This window comes from Drosophila takahashii, chromosome 2R (genome assembly GCF_030179915.1).
Source record: "Drosophila takahashii strain IR98-3 E-12201 chromosome 2R, DtakHiC1v2, whole genome shotgun sequence".
Classification (NCBI taxonomy): domain Eukaryota; kingdom Metazoa; phylum Arthropoda; class Insecta; order Diptera; family Drosophilidae; genus Drosophila; species Drosophila takahashii.
Window position 1 is genome coordinate 40,596,992 of NC_091679.1, and position 20,817 is coordinate 40,617,808.

At 41.3% G+C, this 20,817-nt stretch overlaps 5 protein-coding genes across 5 annotated transcripts; 2 read left to right on the plus strand and 3 right to left on the minus strand.

Annotated features, from left to right (window-relative positions):
- Positions 1 to 8: 8 nt before the first annotated feature.
- On the minus strand, positions 9 to 1,866 carry LOC108058515 (uridine phosphorylase 1). Its single transcript, XM_017143283.3, has 4 exons — positions 1,707 to 1,866; positions 1,455 to 1,654; positions 403 to 1,086; positions 9 to 262 (listed from the first exon to the last, which is right to left on the minus strand). The coding sequence occupies exons 1-4, from the start codon at positions 1,768 to 1,770 to the stop codon at positions 68 to 70; spliced, it is 1,143 nt and encodes a 380-aa protein (XP_016998772.2). The 5' UTR covers positions 1,771 to 1,866; the 3' UTR covers positions 9 to 67.
- A 1,139-nt stretch (positions 1,867 to 3,005) lies between these two features.
- On the minus strand, positions 3,006 to 5,334 carry CNBP (CCHC-type zinc finger nucleic acid binding protein). Its single transcript, XM_017143317.3, has one exon. It carries the CDS (start codon positions 4,984 to 4,986, stop codon positions 4,480 to 4,482), a length of 507 nt encoding a protein of 168 aa, XP_016998806.1. The 5' UTR covers positions 4,987 to 5,334; the 3' UTR covers positions 3,006 to 4,479.
- Positions 5,335 to 6,239: 905 nt separating this feature from the next.
- On the plus strand, positions 6,240 to 7,977 carry LOC108058534 (PRADC1-like protein). The gene is made up of 2 exons (XM_017143309.3): positions 6,240 to 6,624; positions 7,481 to 7,977. Exons 1-2 carry the CDS (start codon positions 6,329 to 6,331, stop codon positions 7,773 to 7,775), a joined length of 591 nt encoding a protein of 196 aa, XP_016998798.2. The 5' UTR covers positions 6,240 to 6,328; the 3' UTR covers positions 7,776 to 7,977.
- On the minus strand, positions 7,949 to 10,567 carry GrlHz (Gustatory receptor-like Holozoa). The gene is made up of 4 exons (XM_017143306.3): positions 10,409 to 10,567; positions 10,077 to 10,130; positions 9,831 to 9,988; positions 7,949 to 9,025 (listed from the first exon to the last, which is right to left on the minus strand). The coding sequence occupies exons 1-4, from the start codon at positions 10,550 to 10,552 to the stop codon at positions 8,011 to 8,013; spliced, it is 1,371 nt and encodes a 456-aa protein (XP_016998795.3). The 5' UTR covers positions 10,553 to 10,567; the 3' UTR covers positions 7,949 to 8,010.
- A 4,241-nt stretch (positions 10,568 to 14,808) lies between these two features.
- Positions 14,809 to 16,641, plus strand: LOC108058533 (uncharacterized). Its single transcript, XM_070213350.1, has 7 exons — positions 14,809 to 15,008; positions 15,066 to 15,111; positions 15,163 to 15,275; positions 15,330 to 15,869; positions 15,926 to 15,974; positions 16,039 to 16,172; positions 16,233 to 16,641. The coding sequence occupies exons 1-7, from the start codon at positions 14,816 to 14,818 to the stop codon at positions 16,619 to 16,621; spliced, it is 1,464 nt and encodes a 487-aa protein (XP_070069451.1). The 5' UTR covers positions 14,809 to 14,815; the 3' UTR covers positions 16,622 to 16,641.
- Positions 16,642 to 20,817: the final 4,176 nt, after the last annotated feature.

The window sequence follows — 20,817 nt, forward strand, 5'->3', positions numbered from 1 at the left end:
AATGTGTTTATTATATATCACACGTATGACAGATTTAGGGAACTTTGATATTTCATCTACAGGTTTACTATTCAGCTTCCTCTGCAGGCGCCTTTTGGGTGTCTCCAGCCCCACTTTGAGGAACTCCTGCTTCGGACTCCTCTTCGGGTTCTTCCGAATCCATATCGTGTTCGTTATAGTAAAGGACCTTGCGTATGTATCGGGCCACTAGTTCCTGAGGTCTCTTCTCCCACTTGGCCAAGATCTCATGAGGTGTTTTGATCTACAATTAATATGATAATCAATACTTAGAAAATACTCATGATAAACTATGATATTAGTATAATTTAGTAACATGTTATTTGTATAATTTAGTAATATGTTATTTGTAAAATATTTTTAAAAGTATATATTTAAGCTCACCTGATCTCCATTTAAGCGATTTAGAATTGCCACACAGACGACTGCGCCGCTGATGTTGGCCCGACTGGTGAGGGCGGCAAAGGCAAGACTCTCCATCTCGATGTTCTTCACCTCCTGGCTCTGCAGGTGCTCCAAATAGGTCTTCTTATTCTCCGGCGTATATTCGCAAAAGGCACCATCCAATCGCGATTGGCCCTCGTAGAAGTCATGGGCACATAGTGTCCTACCGATTACGGCCTCAAATTTGTCCTTGCAGGGATCGTGACACATCTTGATTTCATCGGCCAGACCCTCGTCCAGTTGGCTGGAATGTTGGACACTGATGCCGTGCACCAGGATCTCGTGGGCGGGATTAAGTCGGCCATCGACCGCCTCGGAGGAGATGACAACAGTTCCGGGATCGACGCCAATTCCACCACAGGTTCCGATCCTTATGAAGACGGGGTCCTTGCACTTGGCGTGGTACATCATCTTGATGAGTTCGTGCAGCAGGATGGAGATCGAGGGACAGCCCATTCCATGGCTGGCGCAGAGCACGGGACCCACTTTAAACAAGGAGAATCGCTTGCCCGCCTCCGCCATGTCGCGTAGTTTGGTGGCCGCATTGATCTTCAGGCCGATCTCCTGCATCACGTAGTAGGCGAAGTTCTCCATCCGTCCCGCTGTTCCTCCCATGCAAACAAACTGTTTATAAGAAAGGATCATGTATAAGTATAGTAGTCTTAAGACCATGATATTTTGGAATTTATGGATTTAGGATCTTACAATCTTAAATATGTATATTAAAAAAATCGATATGAAACGCATTTCGATTTTACATTATGTAATATTAATTTGAACTTGATATGGGGCCAGGTAAATTTGATATGGTCGAAATAAGTATTTCATGTAAAAACGAAAAGGGTTTTGCAAAACCAGAAATTTACATGCGCAGATCGATTTTACGGCGACATGCTATTTTTGTGTGTATTTAATTTCGGTATATGTATCTAATAGATACTATCTATAGATTTATTCCAAGTTTTCTTAATCCCAATTTGATTAGAACTTACCCTTACATCCCCAAAAACCTTGGGGAAGTCTGTGGTCTCAGTGTCAAGTCCCAGGTGATAAAGTATGTCGGGCTGCAGGCACTTCAGGCAAGGATTCAGACCGCAAAGGGTGGACTCCTTGTTCTCCTCGTCCTTTCTGCAGCCTTCTTTCATCTGCCTGACCAACTTGGCGAGTGTCTTGCTCTGGGCATTCACGATAGCTATGGGATGCGGTTTGTATTATAGGGATCCTGCACCATTTTTAGACGTTACCCTTTAGTTGGCCCACCTCATTGGCCAAACGGCAGGTGCAGTCACTACAATTACTTTTGGGCATTTTTATATATTTTTTTGATTTCAAATAAAATTTTGTACAACGTATTTCCAGAAGCAGTTTTCTGTAGAATTTAAATTATATAAAGAGAAACTTCAGAAGTTTCAAAATTGATTCAAAGATCGAGAGTATAAAATTATTAGAACCTACATTTTTAAAAAAAAGTCCTTCAGTGTACCTAACTATCTACAAAGACTAATATTAGTAAAAACAACTAATAGATTGGTATTCTTTATTAACAATCATGCCTTTTTTTATTCCTAACAATATTCGAGTAAAAATGTGGATACGTTGAAATACAGATAATTTTATAGAAATTGTTTGTTTTAGAAAACTGAATAATCGAGTTTAAAATCAAATTTTGAAGATGACTTTCTTATGCGATAAAACCAATTATTTAAATGTTGCAAATAAATTTATCTTTTGTTATGACTCAGGTAAAAGATAAAAACTTCCTCTTGAAAAATTCCACCCGAAACATGTGATAAGTGTCGCCAGAACATCTGTACCGCCCCTCGTAGGCCTAAGTAAATGCAGCGATTACTTTATCCGCCCCGCAATAAAATATAGTGAAACCGCGAAAAAGAGGCAAACCGGCTTTTGCGAACCGCCGAAACAGCTTTGCGAGCAGCTCTTCTTCTTGCCGCGACCACATGCAGCAGCTCCAGAAACTCGGAGCGCAGCTTTCGCGGAGCCCACCCCTCGCCCCCCTCTCCCGATCATCATGGCCGTCGTCACACATGCGCAGCAGCTGATGCGCGAGCGCTGACCTTGACCCTCAATTGGAGTCGCCGTGGATGCGCCGACTTGTTGCCAAGTGCAGCCGGCGAAGTTGAAGTTGCCACCCCAACCCGATTCGCTCTCTCTCCTCTCTCTTCCACTGCCTTTTTTTTCGCACAGCCATTTTTCACCATTAGCGGCGACTGTACTTTGCAGCACGATATATTCACTTAGCGCGTTTGTCTGTATGTAATGTGTGTGTGGTGGTACGTAAACTGCAAAGAAAGCGGCATACATACATATGCGGAGAGAGAGCCCCATCAGCTGCCCGCGCCATGTGTTCGCAGCTGCAATTGCCGGTAAACTGGTTGGCAGCGAGAGAGAGTGATCGCTCTCTCCTGCCCAGGGGCGGAACAAGTAAAAATTAGCAGGGGGTTAAAAGTTTTCTAAAAATAAAAAAACAAATGAGGTGTTAATATTACTCTCCCTCCCGTAAGAAATCACACATGGTATTGGAATTATTTTTTTTTGTCTCAAATCAGCAGCTCCAGCATTTTAATTTACAATTAAAAAACAATCACAGTGATATTTGAATTTTCATTTTCTTCATCGTACGTAGGTTTCGCATCTTTTTCGTGTCCCGTCCGTCCAACTGAACTGAAGATGTGTGTGTGTGCCATTTGTCTTCTTCTTCTGCCCGGTGAGTGCTTCGCTCGCTTGTCTTCTTATGGTTAGCTCATCCTCTCCAGCGTTGCGTTCCGTTTTCATAGTCGTCGTATATGTGTGTGTCTACCATTGTTGATGTTCTCTTCTTGTTCTTTGTCTGCTTCTCTGTTCTTGTTTGCTGGCCCCTTCGGCTCCACAGCTATGCGATATAAGCTACCCCGCTCGAGAGATCTTGGATCATGATGGTATGATGTAGGTATAGGTGTGTGGTGTAGTATGGATGGATGGTATCGTTAGGTATTAGGCATGATGGGTGGCTTAGGGGTGGGATACTGGTTAGGCAGTCGTACATCCTGTAGAATTCCCAAGGCTCGCCGGCAGCAGCTGGATGGAGTGGAGTTGGTAACTTGTGGTCTTGTCTTCTCTTCTCGCCGCCTGATTCTTAGCTTTTTCATTGGTTTTTTTTTCTTTAATAATTTTTATTTACGCTTTTTCTTTCGGTTGTTTCTGGCTGTGGAACTCCTAATAGGATCATTTATATAGTATTCTTTAAGGTATTCTTTTTTTTGTTTCTTTATATAATCTTATATAGTTTCATTCCATTCGTTATAATGTAATTAGTAAATTCAAACACTTTTTGCAGCATAATCATATATAGGTATAATTATAGTAAAGTGGTTTGCTTGGTGATTTCTCTTGTTGTTTTTGCTGTTGCGGTTTAGTCTCATCTTACAAATTGGGTCGTCGTGTCTTCCTCATCTTCCTCTCCTCCTCCTCATCCTCTACGTAGTCGGCGTCATCTGCTCTCTCGGCTGCACAGCTGCCGTTGGCTATCGTCTTCATGTTCTTCTCCGTACCCCCGCATTTCGTAGAGCCTTTCTACCTCCTTAACCACTGATTCTTCTGGCGGCTCCTCTTGGAAAGCCCTCCTCTGCTTCATGTTCTTCTCTCAGTTCTCGGGACGTTGGCACCGCGCTGCAGGCTCAGAGATGGTGGTTTACTGGATGATTCTTCGGGATTATATAGTCTGCACGTGTGTGTGTGTGTTAATGGGTGTGGGTGGTGGGTGGGTGGGTGGTTGTGGAGGGGGTTGATCTTGACTTTTGGGTGCTGCTGCTGCTATCGCTTCTTCTTGTTGTTGTTCTTGCTGTTGGCTGGCTTTGTGAATGTTGTAGCAAATTGATTTTTCGTTTTTCATATTTTTTTTTTCTTCTTTCTTCTCATTATTCTTTTTCTTCTTCGTGTGTTGAATTATTACTCATTCCCTCCTTCGATGATTACATTTTTGCTGAGGTGCCACGAGTGGGTGGGTGGTGTGTGTGGCGCCTAGTTCCGTCCGCCCTTCTCGTCGCACTCGCGCCTCAGATGTCCGCTCTTGCCGCAGCCGTAGCAAGTCTTCGAGGTCTCCGGGCAGTTCTTGGAGATGTGTCCGGTGCGGTTGCACTTGTAGCACGACACATTGGCCGGCCCACGCTCGTTGACCGCCTCGGGGCAGTTGCGCACCCAGTGGCCGGTCTTGTTGCACCGATAGCAGGTCGGGTTGTCCGCCTGGGTGCAGTCCTTCGAGATGTGCCCGATGCCGTTGCACCGATAGCAGCGCTCGGCCTCCTCGGGGCAGGCACGTGCAAAGTGCCCGAATTGGTTGCATTTGTAGCACTTTTCCCGGTTGCGACGCATGCCGCCGCCATCGCTGCCGCCGCCGCCGCGCATACCGCCTCCGCCGCCGCCACCGCCGCCGCCTCCTCCAACGCCGCCCGGTCCTCCGCCGAGACTGCAGTCCCGGGCAAAGTGGCCCGGCCGGTTGCACTTGTAGCACGTGGCAGACATCGACATCTTGGCTTCGATTTTGGTTAGATTACGCTTCGCTCCGCAAAAATCCCTCTCGATCAACGCTTCTCAACTTCCTCGCACACTCTCACTGGTTCCACGGGCCCTCGAGCACTACACACTGCTTGCGCTGGATGCGAAAAAACCACACAGACGAACAGGATCTCCGGCTTCCTCAGATTTCCTCGCCGTATTTTCGACGCCAAAAGTTAAAATGGCTGCCGCTAAGCCGACCGAGTACTAAATCGGGGCTGGTATCGACTACTCGCCAGAGTTGCTTCGGTTGCGCTTCAATGCAACGCTGCTCCTCCACGCGGTGCACATTGGTTCGGGGTGCGACGACAACGAGGCGAAATGTTTGACTGACTGGGTGGCGCCGTTGGGGCACTTGCTACTCCCCCCCGGCCAGCTTGGATTTACGGGATCCATTTTTCCGTTTCCCTTTCACACATTTCGTTCTGGGCTCCCTAAGAGGGGTCTTTGTTATCTCGACGTTACTACATAACCAAATTTGGTTACGTTTTTCGACCACGGCGTAAGCAGTGTGCCCGTAGTGATGGACCGAACTTATCGGCCCAAGCGTTAGGGATATCCCTCGATGACGGGTTATCGGAATAAATTTATTTAAACAAATTTAATTATTATTGTAAATATTTATTAATAAATTTGTATTTTAAATGTGTTTATATTTACAAAACGTTAAAATTCGTTAATTTCAGGCATCGATAACCGATTGTCACATTAAGGGTATGCTTCACAAAAAGCCGCATAGTAAAGGGTTGTTTTGAGAAAAAAGTATATTTTTAATTGAAAAACTGGCGAAATAGCTTTCAGCTAAAATAGGAGGGTCTACTATTACTTATTTTAGTCAAAATGAACGTAATAGTACTTAGGAAACATATTATCGATTTATCCATTAGGGGTTAGTAACCAAATCATAACTCAAAAATGTAGTTTAATAAACGAAAATTATTTGTTTCTTTTTAAAAATACAATAACGTGAAATTGTTTAAATCTTTATGAAATTTTATCAATTCAGCAACGACGGACCAACTATCGATTTTTTGCATAAGGGATATTCTTTGTAAAAATTAAAGTAAATTAAATGAAATATAAGATTTTTGGATAATAATTTAAGATAAATATATAAAATATTTAGTAATTTTAACTCACTTCTAGAACGGAATCGATACTTTAAATAGTTTTGAATGACCGATACTATCGACACAGCGGCACCTTCGACGCCGGTCCATCACCACCGCCATAAGAATTTTTGGACCACCTGGTATCGATTGTTTGTTTTTTTTTGCAACAAACATTTTATATTAGTTATGCGTGCGTGGCCAAAATGCTAATTGTCTGGTTAGTGCTTGCCGCCACACTGAGCCGCTGCATCCGAGCCGAGACCACGATATCGATACCGATCACAACGCAGGACATAATAGCGGGTGACGTGTTTTTTGAAATCCTCTCGCCCTCGGACCTGGAGTACACCTACCGGCTGCGCCCGGCCAAGGACTTTGGAGCCGCCTTCTCGGAGCGGCTGGAGGGCGTGCCGCTGGTGCTCACCGATCCGCCGGGCGCCTGCCAGGAGATCCGCAACGCCCGGGATCTCAATGGGGGCGTCGCACTCATCGATAGGGGGTGAGAACTATATCGCTGGGGTGCCTGAAACTTATCTTCTGTGATGGAAGGTGCCTGGTAGATGGCACCATACCTAGCCACTCCTTATCAGCAGTCTTTAACTTACCTATACCAAGAAGTAATACTCACCTATCAGTATATCAGTCTGGTTTCAAAAGAGTTTCGCCTATTAAAAAGGTTATTATCAGCAATGTCGCAATCTGGTTACGTGCCACAAAAATGTCACTTTTAAACCAAGTCCATCAAGTTTCTTAATACATGGAGATTCCGTCTGGAAGAATCGCTAGGTGTATGATTTCAAAGTCCCATTCCAAAAGGCATCCGTTACCAGAAATTTGCCGAAAACTAAACAAACAAGGAATCCGGTCATCAAGAAGAGCAACTGAAATGTAACTGGATAAAGAAAATGCCAGGAAAGGTGGCACAGAACCCACAAAATTACCAGGATTATCTGGTGGAAGCCGACTTTCTATACCTGAGTCCCCACCGAGTCTAGACAACCGCTCATTTCAGAGAACCAGGACTTATACTGATTCTAAAAGATGAATATTTACCCAATTAAAGATATATACATACCCTCTTTCCATTCAATCATTCATCATCAGTAGACAACGGATTTTAGGTGAAATCGTTTTTTTTTTAAATATGATTTAAAGCCACATTTGATCGGTTAAATTTTTTTTACAAAAATCTCAATTAAGTTTGGCCTAAATCGAATTATAACTGAATAAATGCAATTTGAAAGCAATTAAATGTGGCTTTAAATCGTATTTAAAAAAAAAACGATTTCACCTAAAATCCGATGTCTAATCATCACTCTTTCCTTGCCCAATTCTAATGGTCTACCTTCTTCCAGGGAGTGCTCCTTCGTCACCAAAACGCTGCAGGCGGAGGCAGCGGGCGCCTTGGCTGCCATCATCACGGAGTATAATCCCGGATCCCCAGAGTTCGAGCACTACATCGAGATGATACACGACAACTCGCAGCGGGACGCCAATATACCGGCCGGCTTTTTGCTCGGCAAGAACGGCGTCATCATTCGGTCGACGCTGCAGCGACTGAAGAGGGTGCACGCCCTGATTAACATACCGGTTAACCTCACCTTCATCCCGCCCTCCAAGATCAACCATCCGCCGTGGTTGGGCTGGTGACGCGGCTGGCAGGATTGCCAGGATACGAGCTGAAACCAAAGTGCATACTCGTAGTAGGCAGATAAATCGAGAAACCGCAACTGAGACTAAACTTTAGAGTACTAAATAAGTAGCTAATTCGTAGACGGAAGCCATAAATTGTAAATAAATTGCGTAGCAGCATCCACAGATAGTTGGGTCGCAAAGTTGTAAGCTAGACAAATACTATAATTCTTTATTATTATAGGTATAGTGGTTATACTTTGCCCAGGGCGGTGAGATTCAGGCACATGCCCAGCGTGAGGATCACAATGACCACGACTAGGATGGCGAAGCACAGGTAATTCGGCTGGATGGGCATGCGGAAGAGTTTGGCGGACATGTCCAGCGAGGCGGCGAACAGCAGCGTCGAGTTGAGATCCTCCGCCGAGGTATTGTGGTAGACAAAGGGACGCACGCGTATCTGATGACCATTTGCCTGGGCATTTTGGCATACGCGCGTCACCGAGGAGGCGACGAAAAAGGGTAGCAAACCGAGGAACAGCCACAGCATCACATTGGCAATGTTCAGTAGGACGAGCTTCAAGGCGCAGTAGTGGAAATCAAAGTCCTTGAAGAGGTACACTAAGCCAGCGAAGGCGTATGCCAGATTCATTACAATCAGAAAGCAAACCGGGATAGAAACATGCTGATTTAGCCGCTCCAGCAGCTTGCGGAATTCCAGCACTTCTCTCATCCAATCCAGTGAATCGATGGAGTGCATAAGTAGCTTGTGCGACAGCGTTTCCAAATGCATCCTCAGCAAATAGCACTCGATATAGTAGTTGCTCAGTATGATAATCTCCACGAGATCTTGCAGGAGTATGGTGACCAGCAGACCCACTCGCAGCCACATCTCCCAGTCACTCAGGGCCTCTGCTAGCCAGGACACCTTGACGATCTGGCTGGGCTGCATCATCACCACACAGCAGGCGTAGCCGAAGAGCAGAATCAGCAGGGCCAGTGCAATGGCCAGAAAGAGCCACAACATTCGGCAGAGCCTCTTCGGTTTGGCCGACATCAGGAAGACCCGCTCGATGAGATTCTGCAGCTGCTCGTGGTCGATCACCTTGCAGACCAACACAGCTGACACGAAAGCTAAGAGGTTGAAGCCACTGGGCACTATAAATCCAAAGAGCAGTTCTCCGATGGTATTGGGAGTAACTGCTCCGCCATCTGTCCCATTGCTAATGGGTCGAATGTCCCGGTAGCTGGTGAAGCCACGATCGCCTCTGGAAGGGAAAAAAGTGGGATATAATGTTAATGATGAAAAATAATAATAGGGTACAGTAAATGCAAAATATATGTAGTATTTAAATTGTTAGAATAAGTAGAGAGGTATCATAATTTAAAGGAAAATGAGTAACTATTAAAAAGAATATTTTTGTTATTGTTTAGAATAAGTAGAGAGGGATCATAATTTAAAGGAAAATGAGTAACTATTAAAAAGAATATTTTTGTTATCAATCTTAAAGATTTTTAAAATTTTAAGCATCAATGTAAATTGTATCCTAAGTGAAAACGCATTTTAGAAGTAGTAATCAACTTGTCTTAGCGATTTTTTTTCCAACAATTTTTTTTTTTTTTTTTCTATCTTCTTCTCAAGTATAATACTTATAATTTAATGCGCTAGGGGATTGTTTACGTTTTCTAAAAAACAGTTTTACCTGTTATTTTAATTGTTATTTTTTAATTTTTAAATTGTTTGAATTAAAAGTTGGAAAGTTGAAAGTTGGTGAGGAACACCATATTACTTCATCATTTGTTTTTAAAGATATATTATTCATTTATTACAGACACATCCAATAACCGATAATAATGAACTGTTTTTGTTTAAAGCTGTGAAGGTTTGTTTTTCCGGAATAATAAATGAATTGATAAAAAACCGTAGCTTTGAACATATGATTGCTTTTAAGTGTAGTTTGCTTACATGTTGCGATAAACTGACTGGCTTTCTGTTTCAGTGAATCACTTTCCCTGTTGTATTATCAATTCAGACCTGCTTTTGAAGCTATTCAAGCTATTCAAGCCACTCACCTGTAACCGCATATGTACCGCAAAAGGTATCCCACCAGCAGGACGAATAGAACCATCAGAGCCTGGACGTAACTGCAACATGCCCGCACACTGCTCATATCGGTGGAGATGGGATTCAGGCCCACCAGCGTCAGGATGGCCACATAGGGACGGAGGAACTGTTTTTGGGCGAGATTCCCACGAGATTCGGGTGTTAGGTAATCAATTTCGATGACCGATCATCCAGCACAACCACACCCATCATACCTTCCGTTTGCAGTAGTCCAGAAGAGCGGAGGTGGGCTCATGTTCTCCCGGCTGCTGCAGTTCATCATTGGCATTCCCGTTCAGGCGATTGATGAAACAAAAAGAGCTCTCCGCATTATTTCGATACATGACAAAGAACGATGGTATGGGAGGGGGGGTTTTAAAGCGATAGAGGGTGGAAAACAACGGTTATTATAACGGGGGGATCTCATTCACAACAAAAACACATGGCGTGGGTGGGGGAGGTTTGAGTTCCGAACGGGAGAAACAGAGAGAGAGAGAGAGATCGATCGCGACCGGCGGTCTGGCCTCAACTGAAGCCCCCAACTTACAAGCTCGTCGTGCAGCCAGGATGATCCAATGGAAGTCGCTCGACTTCGGCTCCCGCTGCGACTGCTCCATGGCTCCATTCCATTACGATAACGATCGCAATTCCGATCCCGATCACGATCCCGATCCCCTTCGACGACGCTCATCGAGTGCAGCGGTAACGGTAACGGTAAATTGACTAAATTGAAACTCGAGCCGCAAGCACAAATAGCAATAAATGTGCGACGAAGCTTTCCTGCTCTCTTTCTGAGCTTTGTGTTCTTCCCGACCAACCCCCTCCGCCCCCTCCCAAAAACCCCCCTTATCAATCAATTTTATCTCGGGACCCGGCGGGGATCGCGTTTCTCGAGTCTGCTGGGCACCTGTTACAGTTTAGATAGGAATCAGCCCTGTTATCATCGAGCACTATCTGCCGGTAGTAAAAATTTGCATATATACATATGTATATGCTCGGATCCATATCGGACATGTGTAAACTCCCAATGCCATGTACCCATACTTGTACCTACATATATGTAACATTGCGTCGTCGTTATCGCGTGTCTGGTGGGGCTTTTCTTTGTCACGCTTTCACTGAGCGGGCGTTTCTCTCCCAGTCATCACTCTCTATTTATTGTTCTCCGAGAACCTAATGAAGATGCTGATTATGCTTTCATTCTCCACCCGATTCTTAAGAAGTGCACACAAAAAAAATTTTTGTCAGATTCAAGATGATATGGGGTTTTTAATTGATATTGTTAAAAGAAAATGTTTCGATTTTTAAATGAAATGAAAAAAATTATTTAGACAAGATAAAATAAAATCTTTATTGAAATTGATCTTTGTACTTACATTTTTAATTAATATTCTCAAATCGATAAAATTACGATTCTCAAGTATTAATGCAACTTATAATATTATTTTTCTTTTAACATAACAATAGATGAGACCTACTGCTTATTTTTGTGTGCATTCCCCTGATAAGAAAATATATATTCAAGATTATTATTATTATTCTAGGAAATTATTAAATTAAAATCGATTCTATTGTCTAAAGACTCGGTAATTTATCATATTTAAAGAGGAAATATTTTGCAAACAATTCGACACATGATTAAAATATAAAAGCTGTTTAAATACTGCCTATTTAATAGTCATATTTCGTGAGCTGTAATTTTTATCAAATAAAAACACCTCTTAACGAGGTAAAAAACTAGTGACGACCGCACCTTCAACATACAAAAGTTCTGATATCAACATTTGTGACGAAAAATTATTACACTCGTCATTAAATAGACTTTCTAATATTTTCTCATTCGGCCCGCCCTAGCAAACTATTCCAGCCTTTTTCCCCTTACAGGCATTTTCTATTGCAGCGTGACGAATGAGAAAAGATTAGAAAGTCTATTTAATGACGAGTGTAATAATTTTTCGTCACAAATGTTGATATCAGAACTTTTGTATGTTGAAGGTGCGGTCGTCACTAGTTTTTTACCTCGTTAAGAGGTGTTTTTATTTGATATCAGAAGTTTTTGTTTGTTTACATTTGCTCTCATAGGAGCTAATATATACATTTAAATTTAAATTGGTCAATCATAATTTTTAAACTATTGTTAACAAATTAAGTTAAAAAGGCGTTGAAGTATTTCAAAATACCTTTTAAACGAGGTATAGTACATGTCTGTACCTTTAGTAGTGTAGAACTTACAAACTAACGAAATTTAGCTATTTTTAGCTTTTTCCCGCTAAAGTAGCGGCTTTTTCCAAAAGTCGTAGAACAAAAGATTCCTATATGGAACTCTTAAGTGCAAATTTACTGATTCCATGACCCTAAAGTACAGTTCGGATACCCTCCCACAAAATTCAATACTCAGGGAGCGTTAATTGTTCGAGCTGGCAAAAGTGGCTATTTTCGAATAAAAATAACTTTTAAACGTGACTTTTTACAGTAATGTGTTATAAACCAAAATTTAAGGAATCTCAAGGGCTATACAGTTTAAGGTTTTAAAGAAAATCGTTAGAGCCGTTTTTGAAAAAAATAAAAAAAAGCTAAAAAAAAAGTTTTAAAAAATTGTCTTTTGTTCATATTTTTTTAAGTATTACATTTACACAAATTGCATATAGAAGGCGTTTATAGCATTTAAAAATACCTTTCAAACGAGATGCAGCACAAGCCTGTAGCTTTAGTAGTATAGAAGTTACGGCTTTCCGAATTTTAGCTACTTATAGCTGTTTTCCCGCTAAACTAGCGGGTTTTTCCAAAAGTGATAGAACAAAAGTTTTTTATATCGATGTGATGAACGTCATATCAAATTTTCAGAACTTAAAAAACATATTTTGGACAAGTGGACAAACAGAATTAAATTTTCATTTTGGGAAGAAGAAGAAAATCTTATTTTGGCTATAACTTTTGAACGGAGAGTCGGATTTTGACAAATGACCCCTCATTCGACGGGTATTTTCAAAAGGAATACAACTAAAACATTGCGAGGGGGCATTTATCCCCACCGGCCCCAACAGCTCCAAATTTCGAAATTTTCACTTTTTCACTTTCACCGCTCTCTCTCCCAAGCCAATTGATTTTCTTAAAGTCTTGGTATGCAATCCTGTTAGTTTTCGCAATACCTTTCGATAGGTGTATTATTCATTATGATCGGACCATCACAGTAGATTTTCATTTCTTCGTGTATATATAGTAGTCGCCTTCGCACACTCTCCTGGTGCGCTTCGTCACTACATGGACTGCCGTCCATAGTGATTTATTTAAATTTTCTGGAAAATTGATGTGCCGCAACGATTAAAGGTGCAAATGAATACTACCTTGACTTAACAGCTCTTCTGAAATTTTTGCTTGTAAACTTTATAATTTATAATTTAACCCACTAAACTTTTAAGAAATTACCATGATTTACTTAAGTTATTTTATAAATATTTAATGATTTCATTTTAAAGAAAATATTTATGTATTCTCTTCTGCGAAACATTTTCCCTGATATCCCGATTTTTAAGCAAATTCAGTAATTGGCTGGCAGAGGGTTAACACTTACTTGCCCTCCTGCCGCATCGATAATAAAGTTTCGAAATTTACGTCAAAGTAATTAAATGAAATTGAACGCAAGTCGAAAGCGGTTTTAACTTTTTGCCCACTTAAAATGCTGTTCGACGATTTGGCAACGAGGCCATGGACGGATTCAGTTCCGGTTTTATTCCAGTTTCAGGTCCAGAGATCCATGGCCAGGCCGCAGAAAGAAGCCGCAGACAGAAGCCGCATGCTGTCGGGATGTGAGATACGAGTATCAGCTCCTGTCTGTCCAGCCCCCATCCCCATATCCCCATGACCCCACCCCCCTTTGGCACGCTCATGTAAATTAGCTGCGTTGTCAAATAATTCTGATTTGTTGTTGCTACACTGGCATGCTAATAAAAGCGGAATGGAATGACCATCAACCCATCCCAATCCCCTTGTCAATATGTCAGCCCGACCAACGCTCGTCACTTGACAATGCCACTATCTCACTCTAACTAGGCGTGGGTACAGCGTTTTGTTTAAAAATCAAATCAAATATTACGAGAAAATTTCAATGCGGTCGGAATGCATAGGAAATTTTATGCCCGCCGCAGCCGCAAAAACGCAAATGTTGACTCCACTCCGCCGGCCAGCAGCTGGGCACCAGAACCAGAACACCAGTCGAGATGGAGCGGACAGATACAGTTACTCGCAATGCCGCCACATCGTTCAGATACGGATACTGGTCATCATGGCGAATGCAGTCATTCGGGTCGAGTCACAAATCGCTTTAAGTGACGATTTAAACGGGATTTGCGAAAAATCCAATGGGGCATATTTTATGTTGATGGATTTTAAACTGGGTGAATGAAAGGCGAGAAAGTAAACTGTCAGATGAAAATTATTTGATTAAACTCGAACTCATGCAGTTTTTCTGCACATCTATACGTTGACTTACGTTTTTGAAATACGAAAATAAAAAAAATAAAGAAAAGAAGAATAGAGGTTTTATTTAGCAGTTTAATCTTTAACTTTTTTTATATGATTATATGATTTGGGTCGTTCCTTTAAAAAAAAATGGTTTTAGTTCTTTAATCTAGAAATTTATTAAACAATTCGGAACCAACTATATATAAACGACTTTAAACAAATTGAAAATCTTTTACTTACTTAAAAAATTATGTTTTATAAATAAATTTTAAATCCTTAGTTTGAAAAGAAGCCAATTGGATCGTTATAATGATGAAGATAATGAAGATATGGAAGCTTATAATTTTTTTTCCGAGTACTTACGCTAAGTTTTAATCGAAAATCGTTCCATTATAAAAGAACAGCCTAAACAAAGAAAATGGAATGCGCACTTGAGCACTGATAAGAGTTTATTTCACAGTTTATGGTTCATTTCAATTTTGTTTCTCGTAATATGCAGACTTCATTTGTTTGGATTTTCTTGCTCATAAGCCACGTAGGTGCTTTTCGGTTCTTAGTGGAGTTCTGCGGAACTTCAATCACATTCAAAACAACCACCAGTCATAGAGCAGAAAAATATGATGCTTGGCTGGCAACTATTAAAAATGAGACACATTTGCAGTGTCACGGAACCCTGATACATAAGCGTTCGTATTTCTTGTACAACATAAAAATTTAGATAAAATATGAAAATGTTTCTTCAGATTTTGTTTTAACTGCTGCTCATTGCATATATCTTCCTGGATATAAGTAAGTATCCGCTACATAGATATTTCTTGAAATAATATTTATTGTTTTTAGAACCGTGGTGTTGGGATCCGCTGAATATGCTGTCAGCAATTTAGTGGTGCACAGAGATTATAAACAGAATGATATAGGCCTTCTTAAACTGAGAAGCAGAGTTGTATTTACTGGCAAGTAATCAATTGTATTGCTTGAAAGATGATATTAATATCAGTTCTCCTCAGACTTTATTTACCCAATATGCATAAATCTGGATAAGAATTTTAAGAGGCATGTAGAGAACTCGCGGACATTTGAAGCTTTTGCTTCAAGCCCCGGAGATTATAGACTTCAAGCCATTAGGCTTAGGAAGCTAAATCGGAACAATTGCCAATCGAGCTTAGCTGCGAATCCAATTTGCGCCAAGAGTTTCTCAACTTCAGCCTCTTGTCGTCTCGAACTCGGAAGTCCTTTGACTCAATATGTCCGCCTTCCAAGAGCGTTTCCTCGCCATGTGCAGCTTGGGATCCGAAGCAACGGAAGTGTCGGCTGCAATAAAGCCGGAGCTTATACCGATCTTTCAAGTTATGTCGAATGGCTTGAGAGAACAGTAAAACGTTACGAGGAAACTCCAGTGGTTGCCCCAAAAGAAGAAAAGCCTAAGCAGATGCCAAGCCAAGGAATATGGCTGTATGAAAACTGCAGTGGAAATACCTTATCAACGAAGTTACGGGCATTTATTTATGGACTTAATTTCGAGGGTCAAGGGTGGCTTATCACAGATAGTACGTATCTAACTCAAGCAATCGAAATTAAATATAATTACTAAATCTATTTGCAGGATTTGTCATCACAAATGCCATAGGTTTACCAGACGATGCTGCATCTCTGTAAGTAGTTTCAACTAATGTAAACCAATTTTCTGTTTTAATATTAATAACTCATTTTTTACAGAGATGTGGGTTTGGCCGGAACTCCAAGGTCGTATGATGAATTCAGAGTACTTTCCGTGTTCAAGCACCCAGCATTTTCTCAAGATTTCAAAAATGATATCGCAATACTTAAACTGAATCGACCGGTAACCATTGGTAAAATATATTTGGTGCGATCCCAGCGACTTTATTTATTGAATATTTTATTTTTTGCAGACAAAATGAAACCTTTGTGCATGTTTACCCAAAAAAAACATCAGGAATCTGCCCAATCAACCTTGCCCTTTACCGTATTCGACTATGTTCAAGCTGGAGATCACATAACCATATTGGAAAAAGATGTGGCACCCATTAATCCCCGTTACTGCTCATATATAATCGGAAATACAATCGAAGCGAATCAAATTTGTTTGCAGACTCCCCAAGGAATGAGTCATAACTACGGAAATCGTGGCGACTTGTTGGCCAAAAAGATTATGTATACGGGAAAAGAATGGATCGTCGTGCTTGGTATAGTCAGTTATACATCCAAGGGCCTACAAGTTTTTACCAATGTCATAGAACATACTGATTGGATAACCCAAATTGTCACCTCTAATCAATAAATTAACCTCTTGATCAATAACATCATTGTCAATTATTTTATGATTAAGAATTCGGGATCTGAAAGAGCTATAAAAGTTAAGTTTAATTAAGTTAAATTGTATTAAAAGTATATATACTTTAATATAAATATATTAATAATTCTTGGCACAATATTTTTAGGCCAATGCAGTATGTTCCCTTTTTTAACTTACTAGTTTAAAAGTACCTATTGAAACTAACTAAAAACAGCTTCTAGTAATTTGAAAATTTTTAAATTTTATAATCCGAATAATGTTTTCTTTTCTTATCTTTAGCATTAAAGTATGTATTATTCATACAATTAAAATTACCAAAGTTCTTGATGTGATTCAACATTATATTATTATTATATCATAATCAACTAAATAAAAATACATTTTAGTTATCTGTAATTTTTGTGCTATCAAACGTTTCTTCTGTATAATGACTTAATCATAAAGACGACAAGGAAACACATGTTTTCATGTCAATATCGGATTTTCCTGTTTAATAGCTGGTTTAAACTCTGTGTTTTATGCGCCATGTCCCCTTGGCCAGCGTGTCAACAAGAGATCAGAGATTGTGGGACGTGTCAAGTGTCCGAAATTCAATTAGACTTCATTAGCATTACCAGCCGGTGGCAGTTTGAAACCCCCTCCAGCATCGCACCCCTTGTGGTTTTGTCTGTCTGTGTGCGTGAACAGATTCAAGCGTTAGCAGATTAGCATAAATGAGATCATTAAAATGCGCTTACGTTTGTGTGGGTGGTTGTTTTCGAAGGAGTACGAGGAGGGGTTCGGGTGGTTCAAGGGGTCAGCTGAGGTGCGGGGTCACGACTTGTTCCTTTCGCACGTTTCTCAGCGACTGACACCGCCTGCAAATTGCCGGGGTCCTGAGTTCTGGGTCCCCATTTTCGTCCTTGTTATCCCGCCTCTCCAAAGGTGTCACTGCTGCTGTAGGTTCGTGTCCCGGCTAGACGGACAAAATTGAAATTTGCATAATTATTGCAGCATCTTTTGGCTCTGATGTCCTTCTCAACGTTCCAACAAATAGTTTTCCCTTCGCCCAGCAACGCCTAATTTGCTCATTAAGTTTAGTGTGATGAGGCAGTTGGGATAAAAAACCGAAGGATAGTCGGGCGAAAGGAAGAACTTCACATTGAATTTTGTTTTCACTAAGCTACAGGTTTAAAGGTCAAAATGGGGTGACTCTAAGTTTCGTACACCAAGATTCTTAAACTAGATCTGATAAGTTGAGCGTTAGAAAAAAAAATAATTTAATTTAATATGTAAAAATACACAGAACTCTTATGCAAAGAATCCTTTTAGTGTCATTTTAACAAAGTTGAGTTAATTACTTTACTCCCTTGTCCTTCTGTTAATTAGGCCATCCTTTATTTTGTTGACCAGTGCTTCATTGAGCTCATTTTGAATTCAGTTAGGTTAATTGGACTGTCATATACCTGTTGCTCTGTGAACTTTGCCCAGAACTGACCTTTCCACCGGAAGTTCGTGCACATGCATTTAAAATGCCACATGAGCTCATTGTGCTTTGGGGTCGGGCGAACTACTCCAGCTCCTGTTTCTGTTTCTGTTCCAGGTCCTTCTCCTTCTCCCAACTCAGTAGTCCCGTCCCGTCAAACAAGCTAATTTTTGATGATACCCACTGGCGCCCGAAGAGGACAGGAAATGGGTGGACTGGTTGCACTGGGGAGAGCACTAAAAGCCTGTCGCTGGCTGCAAATTGAATCAGCAGTCCGGTCTTTCGTCCTCCGTGTGTCAGTGTGTGAGTTTTCGCCTGGGGCCAGTTTTAGTGTCCAGCGGGCGGCGTGCGCGCTCTCATGAAATGTGACCGCAATTGCGGTTCGTTAGCTGCATTTCAGCTAGTCCGCATCCACGTCAGTCCGATGTGGATGTGGATGTGATGCAGCGGCGCCACCAGGAGCTCTGCTCCACCTGCACGTGCTGCCGCCAAAAAAAAACACCAAAGAGGCGGTCAGCGGGTGGGTGAGCCAGCATGGCAAAAGCGCTGTGCTTAAGTGGTCCAAGCGACCGAAAGCACTTTGACCATGCGGTGGCGAAACCCCTTTAGCACCCACACACACCGTTTTAGAGGCTCTACACGGCGAAGAAATATATCCCCTAACATCCTACAATACCACTCGATATTAGATCGATTGGGTTTGTCTTTATCGTTAAAGGAAACATTAAAAAAAAAATTTAAAACCTTTCAAGCTATACAGAAATTATAATATTCTATATTATATAATATTCTATATATTATTAATTTTATAATTTTACATTATTTGAAAGAAGCTTTTTTATTAAGGAGTAGAACACTATTCTAATTTATGTGCTAAATTTTGTGTAACCGCCAATCAATGGACAATTTATTGAGCATATTTCTTTATGTGTTTTTAAAAGTTATGGTTAAAATATCGAAGTGCTTTTAAATTTTTGGAGACTCAGCTTAGAACTAAATGATTATGATTACAAAATAAACTTATAAATTAAAGTAAATACAAGTTAGTTTAGTCCATATAAAAACAAGAATCCTTGCACCTTAAAAGTAGTTACTTCAGTTCTTCTATTAACCTCTCAATTGTTCTACTTTTCCCTGTGCAACAAAAGCTTTAAAGCTCTGTGAGAATCTGGCCCCAAGTCAAATGCCCAACTGACTGGGATTATTTATGTTGAAATTATCAAACGTTTGAGGATTGCCCAGGCACTTAACGGCAATTAGCCCCAGGGCCAGACACACACACACCTGTGGATTCAGACAAGTCGGCCAACTTTTGCCATTGCCAGCCCATTGAGGGGGAGGATGGGGTGGAGGATTGGGAAATGGAAACTCCACCTGCGTCCGCAATCACAGCTCAATGCTCTCTGGCCAACTCGACGGGATTTGCGCATCATCAAATGACCAACTTGAGGTAATTACCAACAAAGGCCAGGAGACACGCACGCATATACATATATATATATCTGGTATGGGACACCCTTCCTTTCATCCGGAGCTCCCAATCTGTCCGGGCACGCAGTGAAAAACTTCTGGCCCCCGTTTGGTGTCTCCTTTCAGCGTCGGACAAACGTGACAAGCATGCGGAATAAGCCGGAGATGGAAAAGGACGAGGAGGCGAGGACCAAGACCAAGACGGAGATGGAGACCCAGACTCGAACTCGAACTCGGAACCGTAGTTCGTTCAAAGGGAAGCTCAACAATTTAAACGGATCTCGTCCTGGATTTCAAGGATATGTCGCATTAACAATGACCTGACCTACTGATGACTGCCAAATGAGTGGTTGGGGAGTGAGGGGGAGGAAGTGGGTGGGTCAGGGGGGCGGCGCACAAGCCACCCATCCCATTTTTGTGTGGGTCCTTTGGGTGGTGTGGATGGGTGTGTGCGACTTTTGTTGCCAAACTAAATATTGTTAGGCAAAGTAAACGCTGTTGTAGACTTTGTGCCAATGGGGGCTGTCAGGGGCGTAGGCAAGAGGGTCTAGGGCTCTAATATTTTTTTATTAACAATAAGGATTTCATAATAATTTAGATGTATTTCTATATTAAGTTTGGTTGAACACATCATAAATTAAAATATTCCAAGGTTTTTTAGATGCAAAAGTTATTTAAATTAGAATTTAATTCTTATTTAGTTATTCCTATGGGAAGCTGTAGTTTACAAAATAATTGGAGTTACAGCAGACCAAATTATTAATACAAAATAAATTATTATTATTATTGAAGTCTTAAATCTTAAAATAAACTATTTACCCTATTAGCTTACAAGAGTTAGTAACCATTAAATGTAATAATTCTAAATGAATCCCCAATAACTCAAAGGAACAACTAAATAAAGCAACCAGCTTCCTGATAATTCCCCCTACTCAATTTTCTCAGCTCCTGGAATTTTCCCTCGCATTTTCCCCCCCGCTGAAGCAAAAGCAAATGGAGGTCTCTGCTTTCGGCGTGCTTTTTCCAAGGACCTGGCCGAGTGCCTCACGTCTATTACCGTTAACCGAAACCCAATGCCGTTGCGGCCATTCAAGTCGACATCCTATCAGGGCGGCAGCTCCTTCGGGGGCACCTCCTCCTCCCCCTCCTCCTTCCCTTCCTTCTCCTGGCTTCTTCTATTGGAGATTTCCTTCCTCATTTTCCTGCCATTTTTTCTGTGTGTGGGTGCATTTTTTTTTCTCCTGTT

Excerpts from the sequence above, each read along its gene's own strand:
- CNBP (XM_017143317.3), bottom strand. The coding sequence starts at position 4,986 with ATGTCGATGTCTGCCACGTGCTACAAGTGCAACCGGCCGGGCCACTTT.
- LOC108058534 (XM_017143309.3), top strand. The coding sequence starts at position 6,329 with ATGCTAATTGTCTGGTTAGTGCTTGCCGCCACACTGAGCCGCTGCATC. Across the intron at positions 6,625-7,480 it reads GTCGCACTCATCGATAGGGG|GGAGTGCTCCTTCGTCACCA; the intron begins GTGAGAACTATA and ends ACCTTCTTCCAG.
- GrlHz (XM_017143306.3), bottom strand. The coding sequence starts at position 10,552 with ATGAGCGTCGTCGAAGGGGATCGGGATCGTGATCGGGATCGGAATTGC. Across the intron at positions 10,131-10,408 it reads CCTGGCTGCACGACGAGCTT|CAGCCGGGAGAACATGAGCC; the intron begins GTAAGTTGGGGG and ends GATGAACTGCAG. Across the intron at positions 9,026-9,830 it reads CGGTACATATGCGGTTACAG|AGGCGATCGTGGCTTCACCA; the intron begins GTGAGTGGCTTG and ends TTTCCCTTCCAG.
- LOC108058533 (XM_070213350.1), top strand. The coding sequence starts at position 14,816 with ATGCAGACTTCATTTGTTTGGATTTTCTTGCTCATAAGCCACGTAGGT. Across the intron at positions 15,112-15,162 it reads ATATATCTTCCTGGATATAA|AACCGTGGTGTTGGGATCCG; the intron begins GTAAGTATCCGC and ends TATTGTTTTTAG. Across the intron at positions 15,276-15,329 it reads AAGCAGAGTTGTATTTACTG|ACTTTATTTACCCAATATGC; the intron begins GCAAGTAATCAA and ends AGTTCTCCTCAG.
- LOC108058515 (XM_017143283.3), bottom strand. The coding sequence starts at position 1,770 with ATGCCCAAAAGTAATTGTAGTGACTGCACCTGCCGTTTGGCCAATGAG. Across the intron at positions 1,655-1,706 it reads TGAGGTGGGCCAACTAAAGG|CTATCGTGAATGCCCAGAGC; the intron begins GTAACGTCTAAA and ends CGCATCCCATAG. Across the intron at positions 1,087-1,454 it reads AGGTTTTTGGGGATGTAAGG|TTTGTTTGCATGGGAGGAAC; the intron begins GTAAGTTCTAAT and ends TCTTATAAACAG.